The 13,131-nt window shown below is 49.7% G+C and overlaps 1 protein-coding gene across 1 annotated transcript in view; it reads right to left on the bottom strand.

The window, feature by feature from the left end:
• Positions 1 to 13,131, bottom strand: part of TMPRSS6 (transmembrane serine protease 6) — a 174,147-nt gene that overhangs the window by 72,832 nt on the left and 88,184 nt on the right. The window contains exon 8 of the mRNA XM_075322083.1: positions 7,774 to 7,910. Coding sequence (XP_075178198.1) covers positions 7,774 to 7,910 — 137 coding nt within the window. The remainder of the gene's footprint in view (positions 1 to 7,773; positions 7,911 to 13,131) is intronic.

Genomic DNA, 13,131 nt, shown 5'->3' with positions numbered 1-13,131 from the left:
AGAGGAGATGGAGGCTTTTGGCCCCCTCCACTATTCCAGTGAAGGTCAAGGCTTTTCCCCCTCCTGGGATCCCCAGGGGTCCTCTCATGGGTACATGTGTGAGAGCTGATCACTATGCGCCTGTGTACCACACCCCTGTCAGCCTTCTGGATTACCTGTATTGTGCTGTTCCCAGCATGGGTGCAGCACTCAGTGGTGCCTGACCAGGTCAGGGGCGCCACATTCCCCCTTAGTTATCACCAGCACGTCCTCGGGCTGCAAGACAACATTTTAAAATGCATAAAACATTAAAACATGTAAAACATTTTTAAAACCACCATGTATCAGACATCACCACCCTCCACCCACAAGTCCGTTAACCCACCCAAAACCCTCTCAGGAGGCAGGTCACCGGTCCTGTTGGTAACCAGGTCTGGGCCATCCGTTTCTCCAGACCTTTCCTCCAATCTTCCTCTCCCGTTGGCCGCGACTTCAGCCACTTCTGGCAGGATGTAGAGGCGGCTTTCCTGGGCTGGTGGTTTCAGGGTATACCTGGCCTGGTGGATCCGCGCCGTCAGCCTCTTCTGGCAGGATGCAGAGGCGGCCTCCACAGTTGGTGCTGACCAGGTACCCTCTTTGTGGTGGTGAGCCAAGGCCCCATAAACAGGCGTGCTCTCTGGTCGCAGGTGAGCCAAGGCCCTTTTCTACGGACGGGCCCCACTGGTTGCAGACGAGCCAAGCCCCTAAACAGGCTGGCCCTGGTGGTGGTGCCACTGGTGTAACTATTTACACTGCGAGAGTTTGTGGCTATAGCAAGTTCATAGCCTTAAAGTTTATTTCTCACAATAGTTTTTGTGGGCGCATTTCTTTAACGTTGCAAACAAAACTTTCAAAACTTTAACTTCTGTACTTCTTTTCTGTACTTTACTTTACGCCTCTTTTTCACTAGGGCGAGGGCACGTAGGGCACTGGCACCTGTGACTTTCCTGCTCTTTGTCTCTTTCTTCATCTGTGGTTGCCTCATCTATAGGTTCTGTGTCTTTCCTTTCTTGGTCTGCATCTGATTCCTTTTCCGTATCTGTTTCTTTATCTCTGTCTTGTCTTTCTTGTCTTTCTTGTCTTTCTTGTCTTTCTTGTCTTTCTTGTCTTTCTTGTCTTTCTTGTCTTTCTTGTCTTTCTTGTCTTTCTTGTCTTTCTTGTGGCATGGGATGGCTGTAGGGTTTGCTGGTACGTAAGGCTACATCAAGTGCGTACAATCCCCTTTCACCTTGGTGCATGGTAAACTGTACCAAATCTCCCATTTTCAGATTTCTGCAAGGGTGTCCTCTTGGCAGATGAGCGTTCACATCTCTGCGGTTTACAAATATCCCTTCTTTTATTCCTGGTGCTACAATGAAGCCATAACCACTTTTCAAGTTGAAATCTTCCACTACGCCATAACACAGGGGTCCTCTAGCCTGGGCTTTGGACTCTCTCAACATACGCTTCTCCTTTAGGTCTCTGGCGGTGACTGCTCTCTGTTCAGGAGACTGTGGTGCTGGAGCAAACTGTGTTCTTCTGCGCCGTGTCTTGCGGGCTGGATCCATGCCTGTGGGCTCCCAGGTGAAGCTCTTAGGCAGCTCTTCTTCTGCAGAGGGGGTCAGGTCCTCCTCGTCCCAGCGGGAGTATGGCAGCATTTCCGGCTCTGAATACACATCTGCTGCTGGTGGCACTGGAGTCGGAGTCAACCCTTCTGCTTCCTGGCCTCCTCTCCCCCTTAGTTCTTCCTGGCACTCCAGCTGTGGCAGTGCCGGGGATGGCTGCTCTTCGGCCGGCCCAGGTGAGGGACTCCTTGGTGTAGCTGCTGCAGGAGTTAGCAGGAGACTCTTTGGGGTATGCGGAGGGGGTATGTACTGGCTCACCAACCATTGTGGAAATTTGGCCTCCAGGTCAGCCTTCATCTGCCAATATGCAGGGTCTTCACCCACCGCGGGCTGCCTATCAGGAACCTCTGTGGACCGGGGAGCGGTGTCTGCTCTGGCCTTACAGGCCGGGGTAAATGCTGAGGTAGCCTTTTCTTGGCGGGCCGCGCCTGGCATGGCGGCGGCCTGGTCTTGGCGGGCCGCGCCCTGTATGGCGGCGGCCTGGTCTTGGCGGGCCGCGCCCGGGATGGCGGCGGCCTGGTCTTGGCGGGCCGCGCCCGGGATGGCGGCGGCCTGGTCTTGGCGGGCCGCGCCCGGGATGGCGGCGGCCTGGATCAGTGTCGCTGTTGCAGGGGGCTCTGTGCAGGCTGGGCTGGACGTCGCTGCAGCAGTCTGGGCTTGGCGGGCCGCGCCCTGTATGGCGGCGGCCTGGTCTTGGCGGGCCGCGCCCAGGATGGCGGCGGCCTGGTCCTGGCGGGCCGGGCAGGGCATCGCTGCAGGGACTGGGTCTCGGTGGGCCGAGCAGGGCATCGCTGCAGCCGCTGGGGCTTGGAGGGCCGCACCTGGCGTGGCTGCGGCCTGCTTCAGCGTCGCCGCACCGGACGCCTCTTCAGGGACCGCGGACGTGGCAGCAGGGGTCGGGGCACTTGCGCGGGCCGGGGCATCATTCGACTCACCCGTTGTTGGTAGCACTGGGGTCTGCGTCGTCGCCGTCCCGCCCGACACCCGGCATGCAGCTCTCCCTTCATAGGCCCGAACCGCCGCGGTCAGCTCCTGCAGTTCCATCCGTTCCTCCCGAATCTGCTCCACGACCCGGGTCTCCAGCCGGTTGCAAAACTGGGCCAGCTCTCGGTACCACCAGGCAGCGGAGCCTGGTTCTGGGTTCCTGCGGTCAGACGCCATTTCTTCTGCGCCGTCTTCTGCACGGTCTCCCAGCAGTGGACTCTTCGCTGCCTCCTGTAACAAGCTGTCCAGTTTCTGCTCTGCCTCTTTCAGCAGCTCCTCTCCCAGCAGCAGGCTTGTGGCTTCCTTTCCTTCCCGCCGTCTCTCGACGCTTCCACTCTCATAGCTGGCAAGGTCAGAACTCTGCAGGGGATCTCTGGGTAGCCACACCTCTTCGTGGGCGGTAACTTCTTCCAGCGCGGGCTGCTGTTGTTTTTCAGCGCGCTTTTCATGGTGGCAATATGGCGGCGCTTCCAATTTTTCAAGCGGACCGCCCAGGCACATGGTCACCTGTCTGAACAGGTCTAGTCCTTATCCTGTTCGTGACGCCAGATGTGAAGCCCCACCGGTGCTGTATCAGTGCATACCTTCAGGGACTCCACGTAGCTGGTGCTGGTCACAGGTAGGGAATCTTCAGTGTTTGATCGTGACGCCACTCTCAGTATTTGCGGTCAGAGGGGACCGCCACTGCAGGTTAGAGGACGCCTGGGGCTGATGGTGGGTGCAGTCGGGTGTAGTAGCCTCCTGAGAGTGAGGCAAGCCCCAGGGCCCTTTGTAAAGCTGTAGTACCACAAGTCGCAGAATGACCACACACAGGCAGAGTGTCTTTCAGGGTTTTTACTCACTTCAGGTGGCAGGGTGAGTAACCCGGGCGTAGCTGGGATGAACCAGGTGGGAACCAGGTATCCTTCCGGCTGACTGTATGAGGGTGACTACAAACTCGCCTTCCTTAGCCCTTGGTGGTTTGGGGTGACCCCGACTTTGAGTCCCTATGGGGGTCACCCAGGGAAGATGCTCCAAGCCTCTCTCCCCTTCTTGTTTTGCCGTGTGCTTGTTCCCCGGGCCAGGCCACTCCAGCCTCTTGCCTCCTGTGACCTATGGGCCCTACTTGCGGTTACGTGGCTGCGGCTTTTGGTTGTTGTGGTGTGGGCTGTAAGAGCCCCACACCGGCAGGTTTAGCAGGGAAAGGTGAATCTATCCTCGCTTCGGGATCTGCCGCCCGGTTGGGCCTGGTGCTCTCTAGAAGTCTCCTTACTTCCCACTCCGTGCACTCTCTAGCTGAAGCTGGCTTTCAGGCAGCACTTCTAGTTGACCGTTCTCCCCAGTCTGTAGCCACTGCGCGGGCGCTGTTAGACAGCATCAGCCCCACAGGTCTGCTCCTCACTGAGCCCTCTGGAGTTCTGCTCTAACTGACTCACTGCTCCTCCTCTCCTGTTCTTGCCTACGCCACCTAGCAACCAAACTCTCTTACCACACCCCTTGAGAGGAGATGGAGGCTTTTGGCCCCCTCCACTATTCCAGTGAAGGTCAAGGCTTTTCCCCCTCCTGGGATCCCCAGGGGTCCTCTCATGGGTACATGTGTGAGAGCTGATCACTATGCGCCTGTGTACCACACCCCTGTCAGCCTTCTGGATTACCTGTATTGTGCTGTTCCCAGCATGGGTGCAGCACTCAGTGGTGCCTGACCAGGTCAGGGGCGCCACATTAACACTAGAAGTCCCAGAAATTTCGAGCTCCCCCTGAAGTCCCGAAAGAGGGTCAAATGACCCTTAGTCCAAACTGAATAGAACTAACTAGAAACTAAATGGCTAAACTCAATGGAAAACAATAACTTCCTGTGGTGCGACAGTAATGGCCTTAATTACAGAACAAAAGACGGTGATTAAAGGATGTTAGCTAAAATCCTTCAGGTCATTCGACCGGTCTCTGGGTTCCAAAGGTAGAAATGTTAAATGAACCCTCTCTGGGACTTCTAGTGTTAAACTAGGGCTGCTCAAGAGTTATGGCTATGCTGGTGATCCAGACCTGGCTACCATCAAGCCTACCTCTGGAATAAGAGACAGTTTAGAGCCCCTACCTTGAGGGCCAGTCTAGGAGCCCTTACTCCTGGTTACCGTGTAATACCCGTGACAGGGTCTTCTCCAGTGATTATTATGGGACCCATCTGGGTTCTGTTACATGTCAATGTTAGAGCAGAAGAAAAAAATATCCATGTGAGCTTTTCTTCATTCTGTTACAAAAATCTGACACATAACGGAATCCAATCAGACCCCATAATAATTAATGGAGTCCTTCAGTCATACAAGTCCTTTTTGGACATTAACTCCTTTTGTTTGTTAATGGACTAGACAAGCTGAATATCCAAACACAAAAGTAATCATATGACAAAATATTCAAAATATTAATAAACTCATATTGTTGAATTGGCTAGGGGGCAATATTTAATGTTTTGTGCTCATGAATGTAGTAAAAGATGCAATGCAGTGCATCCATCAGGAATCACAAGAACGCTTCTTAATTACCACTTCATGCACTTCAGCCGTTACATAAAGGGGCAAGGTCACGTTGAATGTCATGTATACAGTTCAATGACTTCCTACAGTTCTGTTATTCTTTTTGCCTGAATAGAACTCATTGTTTAGGATACCATAATATATTGTTATCAAACTTCATTGCCTTCCATGAAATGTTCTGGCTACTTTTTATACCTGGAAATGTTCTTATTTTTTTTAATAAGGATCAATAGCATAGCAATAAAGCTAAAAATCTAGCTATTCCTGTTAGCTAAATTGTTTTATTTACTGAGGATGATCCATTGCAATGCAATACGTATAGCAAAGTCCTAAATACTCAAAACAAAATTCTACATTATACACAAAATATTTGCACCTAATTAGGTATTTTCAAGTTGTCTCTTGAGCAGCTCAGAGCTCTGCAGTCTCCTTACACTCTCTTCACTTCCTGGTTTATGACAGGGCAGGCTCTCCTCCTATGAAATTCACTGTTACATGATTGATAGGTGCTGCAGAATATCTAATAGGTGGGTCAGGCTTTGCTAGTTATTCCCACACATGTCTGCTGCCTGTCCTTCCTCCCCTGTATGTTATTACAGGGGAGGAAGGAGGGAGGAAGGACAGGCAGCAGACAGGTGTTGGAATAACTAGCAAAACCTGACCCACCTATTAGATATTCTGTAGCTGCTGTCAATCAAGTAACAGTGAATTTCAAAATCTTTACTTGCCTATATTTCAGAAAGTATACATCCGATCTCACAACTAAAGGTATGTATAGAATCAGCATGATAGCGCCAGTATAGCACTGGCTGTAGTTTATATAGGGAAATCCTGGTGATTGATCCTCTTTAACTGGAATCTGTCATCCTTTTGCATTTTTTTTAGTTATTAATTTGGGCTTACATGTGGCATAAACTTGAAATTATCCATACAGCACTAATTTTATTAAGTGTGGCACAGTAGTCAGGGGCTCTTTCCCTATTACTCAATGTCCAGTATTGCTGTTTCTGCCCCATGTATCTGCTGTAAAACAACTTTCTAAATGCTGATAACCGTAGATCTGGCAAAATGGGTGCCCTATAATCATGTATAGATAATAGAATAATACAATCTTCAATATAAATTAGATTGGAAGACAAACAAGGGATTCTTACAAATGTTTAAGGCCTAAGACACACGGCATGAAAATCGGAGCAAGTGGAATGGGATAAAACATCGCATCCCACTCGGACCAATATTAACCTATGTGCCAGCACTAGGGTTGATCGAATACATCAAATATTCGGCTTTGCGAATATTTTCCGAATACCTCACCGCTATTCGACTATTCGCGAATATTCAATGCACAATGTAAGTCTATGGGAAGCCCGAATAGTACCAAATAGTTGTTATTCGGACTATAGACTTACATTGCGCATCGAATATTCGCGAATAGTCTAATAGCGGTGAGGTATTCGGAAAATATTCGCGAAGCCGAATAATCAAAGTATTCGATCATCCCTAGTCAGCACCCATGACCCATGACCCATTTTCTCAGCCCTAATCAGACCGAGAAAACAGTTGCAGCAGGCTGCTGGTGGAATGCGATCCTTGTTGCTCTCGCACCCATTGAAGTCTATGCGGCGAGAGAAAAATTGCACCGCACTCGCAGTACACCGGTGTACCGCGAGTGCAGGGCGAGAATGGCAATAGCCGGCAATGGAGGAGATAGTGAGAGAAATCCCTTCCTCCCCTCCTCAGGGCTAGCCTGTCCCTCCTCAGTGCCGGCTCGCCTCCCGCAGCTGAGGTCCGATCGCAAGATTGGACCCCAGTCGCAGTAACACTCGCATAACACTTGGCTCCTGCTGTGCTGCCAGTGTAAGCAGAGTGTCATGTTTGGATCGCAGTAGTCCCCCGTGTAGCCCTGGCCTTAAAAGCAGTGATAAATGACATGAGGATGGCTGCTGACAATACTATTCCCTTTATGAGTAGTAGGCATTGTTACGGGGCACAGAATGGCACCGTTGTTTAGTGTAAGTCTCTAGTTTTATGCCAGGGGCAGAGACCAGTCTCACTTTGTCCGTACAACACACCAATTAACAAAACTGACATTTTGCACTAATAATTTTAGTAATTTTAAGACTATAATTCTCCATCCCAGGTCACCACAACTACTAATGTTGCCCGTCTCTGAATCAAAAATAAATTTGTAGCAACCAATCAGAATGAGCATCTCGTCTCGAAAAGAAATCATTCCCCTGACTTCTTGCTCCGGGCATCTTCTCTTCTTAATGCTCTAGTTTTCACAAATTACCCCGGCTGCCCCGGAGCCTTCTCTTGCATTAAACAATCTATTAATGACTTTTTGGTCGGCACGGGGCGGGGGACGTTGCTTCACCGAGCATCTGTTTATCACATGCAAAGGAGAACATGATGAATTTTAAATATGCCTGGCAGTGTTTTAATTATGAAACCTTGCCCTCCACCCGCTCGATTGCTGGATTGTCACCGTCCTCGGCTGCTCTGCGGGATGTCGGTCCTTTAGTCATCATCATATTTCCTTCCAGCCACTGGTCTCAATAAGTCTAGATTTCACATGTAATGCAATAGCAAATTCCCATGTAATGTTGTGTGTATATTCTTCCCCCCACCGGTTTATATTCCCTGGTTTTCCTCACTTGTGATTGGCAGAGGCAGCGCTGTGAGTATAAACGGATCATAGTAACTGTACATTCCCTGCCTCCAGACAACCAGCATCGCACTCCCAGATGACAACACTTCAGACACAGGCTCCTGACGACTGCAGCCGTAGTGTCTGGAAGAGAGGAGCAGAGAAGCACATGTCATATTTTCCAGGTCACTGCGCATTTCATATCACACCAGTGGATAAAACCCATCACCAGAAAACAAGGCTGCGATAGCGAGCGAATGACTGTATAATACAAGCTAAAAACAGTGAATCGTGCACAATAATTAGTAACTAAACACTACGACTTTTCCAAATCATCATGGATTTTTTTTTTAACCATTTGAAGATAATCCCCCCAAATTATTTTTTTATGTTATTTTCTTGACAGGCTTTGTTTTACTCTGGAGCTTCTTTCAATTTCTGTTACGGGTGACAGTCATGTGGTTTCTGGCTATAGAAGGTCACAGTGTTTGGCTAGACAAAATGCTCCCTCACTTTCTATTGTTCCTGCTGATAATATTCATTGATATAGGTAGCTTTCCTACTGGATTCATCTCTCTCCCTTTTGGACCAACAGATCTCTCCTTCCAGCCAGCTGCTGATTATCAGTATTCTCTTGGTGCTTAAATACCCCAATCTTCCCTGGACGGGTGCTGGTGATATTATTTAGTTCATTCAAGCTCTAGGTGCGGAACCTATCTGGGGTGGTGAGGGACCCCAGAAACCAGCTGTAGGTTCGGTCAAGGGTCACCATCTCCCCCTTCCCTTCCTTTTTGTGGCTCACTTGGTACTTTCCCATAACTAGCGTGACAATTTCATTATTTTTACGTTATATTCCATCACTTTCAACATTTTAATAATTTAAGGAGAACATCTGATTGGATAAAAAATAGTTTTTACTATTATTTTATTCCTATGGTCCCATGACTATTTTTCTTTTTTTTTTGTATATCTGCCATTCGGGTACAGAGATAAAGGTCTTTTTATTTCATGCATATTGTTAATGGTCTTTACAAGATTAAGAACAGTTCAAGTGATCAAAACGCGTCAGGTACTTTAGATTTTATGTCGAGATGGTGTAATCTCTTTAAGATATGGAATAAAGAAATAAGAATATAATTTTTATATGGTGCTGTATTCTCATCTTCTTTCCTCAAAACTCATGTGGACGCCACCTGGAGCCGTACATTGGACTGATGAATCCACTAGCTTCTTCAAAAATGGACTTTGAGTGGTGAGCTGCTAAACTACTTTTTTTGCTCTTTACAAGAGGGCATGCCTCACAGGATTATCTGGGGTGAGAATTATTTAAAAAAAAACAAAAAACAAAGGAAAAAAAGTCCGTCTCACTATTGGCATCACTAGGAGGCTTTTGAGTCGGGACGTGTGCAATAATCCAAAGAAACTCCAGCTTCATAAACTTTTGCTCTCCTGTTATGATCCGGAACCATGGAAGACCACCATAAATCATTGGTAAAAGGTGACAAGAGCATTGGCAACTAATCTGGCCGCCATCCCCTTACTAACCATCAACACTAGAAGTAGCCGAGGGGTGAACTAAAATCCTGTGCACCGCGAACCCAGCCGCAGAACTAGCTATCCTAAAGGAAGGAAAGATGAATAACTCTCTGCCTCAGAAAATGGATAAAGAATAGCAAGCCCCCCACATTCAAAGACTGCGGGGATATAGGAAAACACAATACACAGATAGATGATAGGATTAGCAAAAGGTGAGGCCCTACTGACTAAATAGGACAGGATAGGAAAGGGACTGATGGTAGCCAGAGAAAAACATAGCTGCAGGGAGCTTCCCAGCTAAGCAACTGAGAGGGAAGATCCCTGCATGCAAATAAACTGAAAACAACCACAGCAAATGACAAACTCAGATAAGAGCAAAAAGAACCAAACAACAACTAAAGAACCAAGCACTTATCTGGGGTAGATGTGGTCTGGAGCAGGATGAAGCAGGCTGGTGAACAAAGAACAACTGACATCCGGCATAGCCTGCCAGCAGACCAAGGTTTAAATAGGTAGAGAGTTAGCAATGGAAACGCCCATTGCTCAACACACCTGGTCTCTGTCCAAACCATTCCTGGCCACAAGAGGGAGCCTCACAGCAACAAAAGCATAACTGACATTCACAACACTCTCCATTATTCATTAACATTCTTCTAATAACAGCATTACCCAAGTATCACTACTTAATTATTTATAATGTTCCTTTATAATATGCTAATGAGCGCAGGAACTAGTTCCCCTGACTAGTCCACCCTCTTAGCATGTTAGAACACCCATAGGGGCATGCTAAGATGCTACTCAATGCCCATTGCCCAGTGTCACTGGGACTTCTGATCATGCGCACTGAGCCTAAATCCGGCGTCTGAGGTGGTGACAACGGACACAGGTACACGCACCATTCCGATGACGCTGGGCAAGGGACATAGAATAGCATGCTAGCACGCCCCTATGACACGTACTAACATGCTAAGAGGGCGGACTAGTCGGGGGAAGTAACACCCTTGCAACTATTCCCTGCGCTCATTAGCATATCATAAAGGATCTTTAGAAATACTTTTCTTAAAGATCTCTTTATCTATGCTAGTGTATACAGAGATGGTTAGGCAGGGATTAGCAATATGCACCCAGAACTACTTGTGGTTCTGGGTACATATTGCACCTGACAGGTTCCTTTTAACCGCACCTCTAGCTCCTCTAAAGCCAAAGCTGTCACTTAAGGAAGAGAAGGGCAGAGATAGGTGGAAAATGCATAGGTGGGGAAATGTACTGAACTGTTTGGGAAAGCCAAGGATGCACCAAGCACCTGTGCTGCGTTTGAACAGTCATTTTGTGCTGACAACGACCCTTTAAAGAACCATTCCAGGGTCTTATTTCCATTGCACTGCAGGTGCTTTAAATGTAAGCCCCCTGCCCCCTTTTATGCTCACCCTTTGGCGTCTTCATCCTCTTTCAGCGAGGCACTGCTGGTGATTTATAACCTGCAGGCAGCTCCAGGGTTTCATGGCTCGGCCGGAGGTCACAACTCAATACAAGTCTATAAGAGCCTCGTTCTAGCTCTCATAGAGATGGAATATGGGCACAAGATGGTGCTTTGAAACCAGAAGGGCGCGGAAAAACAATGAAAGTGAGTATATAAATAGGACAAGGGGCTTAGATTTAAAGTGCCACTCCAGCACTGATAAACACTCAAAAACTGGAGAGGTGCATTAATGTATTCATATGGAAACCATGATAAAACAACAGTGACACATGCTACAGAGGTATTCTCCTATAGAAGCACTGCAGAGGGGAACACAAGACCTCAGATGGGCACCGTACAGCAGCACATCGGACTATGGCTCCATACTATGAATTAAAATCGAAGAAACCAGATATTACAATGTTATGAAAATGATTAAAAACAAGCTTATAGCTAATATTTAATGTTTTTTTAAAAAATTACTGTATTTTTTGGACTATAAAACGCATTTTTTTCCCCAACATTTTTGTGGAAAGTGGGGGGTGTGTCTTATAGTCCGATGGCTGGAGGGAAGTCGGGTGCGGTGGTGGTTGAGCGGGTCATCAGAGGCAGGAGCAGGCTATAGTAGCGCCTACCGTGACCACGTGTGCCCACTCATTACCCTCATTTCATATGCACTGCATTCCGATGCCCACCATCTCTCAGATGATGGGCAGGAGTGCGGGCATACTAAAAAGCCGGCCTGCGTGATCATCCCTGGCTCCTACAGCCTCAAGTGAGCATGTGCGGCTATATTCACTGCCCCCGCACATCATCATCAGCGTAGGGGTCAGTGAATAAGTATATGTGTCGCCCTGGGCAAGCCAGGGGACACAGGTCACACACCACCACACCCTACATCCCAGGTAGGCACATCTAAGCTAACCAAAAACCCTTGTTGCCTTCCTCCAGAGACTGATGATTCACACCAGGGGGTGGGCCAGGCGGTTGGCTCCGCCCACCGAGGAGGACACAGCTCTGGAGGCGGGAAGAACCAGGCAGTCCAGTGAGGGACATGAGAGAGTAAACAACAAGTTTAGCTCAGGAGGAGCTTGAGTGAGGAACTAAGTGGAGGAGTAAACAAGTAGTGAAAGTAGAAAAGTGGTAAAGGAGGAAAGCAAGTGAGGTGACAGAAAAGAAAGAAAGCCTGAAGGGTCCAGCTGTGTGTAGGACCAGGTCAGCAAGGTCAGCGACGGCGGTGACTGTCTGGAGGGGGACCGTTTGGAAGTTCCTGGAAGGACCCCGTTGGCTGTGTGCCCGGCGGTCTGGAGCAGTGTTCCGAAGGACAGTCAGCACCAGGGCAGGGGCCTCTCGGACCCCGGCAAGGCTAGGAGTCGCCAAATTTGCCAAATCCGTCAGTGAAGGGGACGTAGATCCCCCAACAACCAAGTCCCGATTGAACGCAACGGCCCAGCCAGTATAGAAGAGACACCGCCACCGCCAAGGCACCAGTTTCTTAGGGCCAGCGCCTGCGGGCAAAGAGTAGAGCTCCCCCGGTCCAGCTTGAAGCCGGGGAGCGGGTTACAGGTGGGGACCCATCGCAACCAACAAGTACACCAAGGTGCAAGGAAGAGGGACATCACCGTCACCTACCGGGAGAGCAAGTGCAGCCGTCCGTGGGACCGTCTATCCAGCCGTTTGGTTTACCGTACAAACTGTGTCCACGTCTGAGGCTGAGTGAGTACCACAGTGCCGCAAGGCACCGCGCTGCCCCCGCGTCCCTGCGCCCACCGGGCCCTGCACCTCCCTCACCATCACCGGGCCCCGGGATCACCAACCCCTACCCACGGAGGGGCAACACAACACCTGGCTGCTCCGCATCACCATCCCCGGGAGCTCCGTATAGAGCAGCGGTGGTGAAATCACCACAACCGTGGGTGGCGTCACGGACAATAATCACCCCCACACCCAACAAACCCCCCTTTCACTCACGGGCAAGGAGTGCCGCTCGAGAAACCCCCGGGATCCGGCCTACAGCTCGAGCCACCACTGAGCAGCGGCCGCCGGACCCGAGCAGAAGGGGGTGAGCGTAGTGTGCTGACACCCTCCTCCCCGCCCGCGACAACTTGGCGTCACGAACAGGATCTTACCGCTCTGCCGTCTGGTAGAGGTGCGCCTTGTTACCGCCGGAGGCATCCGGCAGAAAAATTTCAGAAGCCGCCATCTTTGGCGCGAAAAGTTCCCGCTCGAGCGTCTTCTCGAGCAGTAGAGGCGCGAAGGCCAAAACCCCGCCCCGAGAGAGGAGGGGCCGGAAAGAGCTAAGGGGGACGAAATGGCGGCTGGCCGCATGTGAGCGCGGCTGTGGAAGCAGGGACGCCAGGACCCTGCGGC

The sequence above is a fragment of the Anomaloglossus baeobatrachus genome, chromosome 8 (assembly GCF_048569485.1).
Source record: "Anomaloglossus baeobatrachus isolate aAnoBae1 chromosome 8, aAnoBae1.hap1, whole genome shotgun sequence".
Classification (NCBI taxonomy): Eukaryota; Metazoa; Chordata; class Amphibia; order Anura; family Aromobatidae; genus Anomaloglossus; species Anomaloglossus baeobatrachus.
This window is presented reverse-complemented; position numbering and strand designations above follow the sequence as displayed.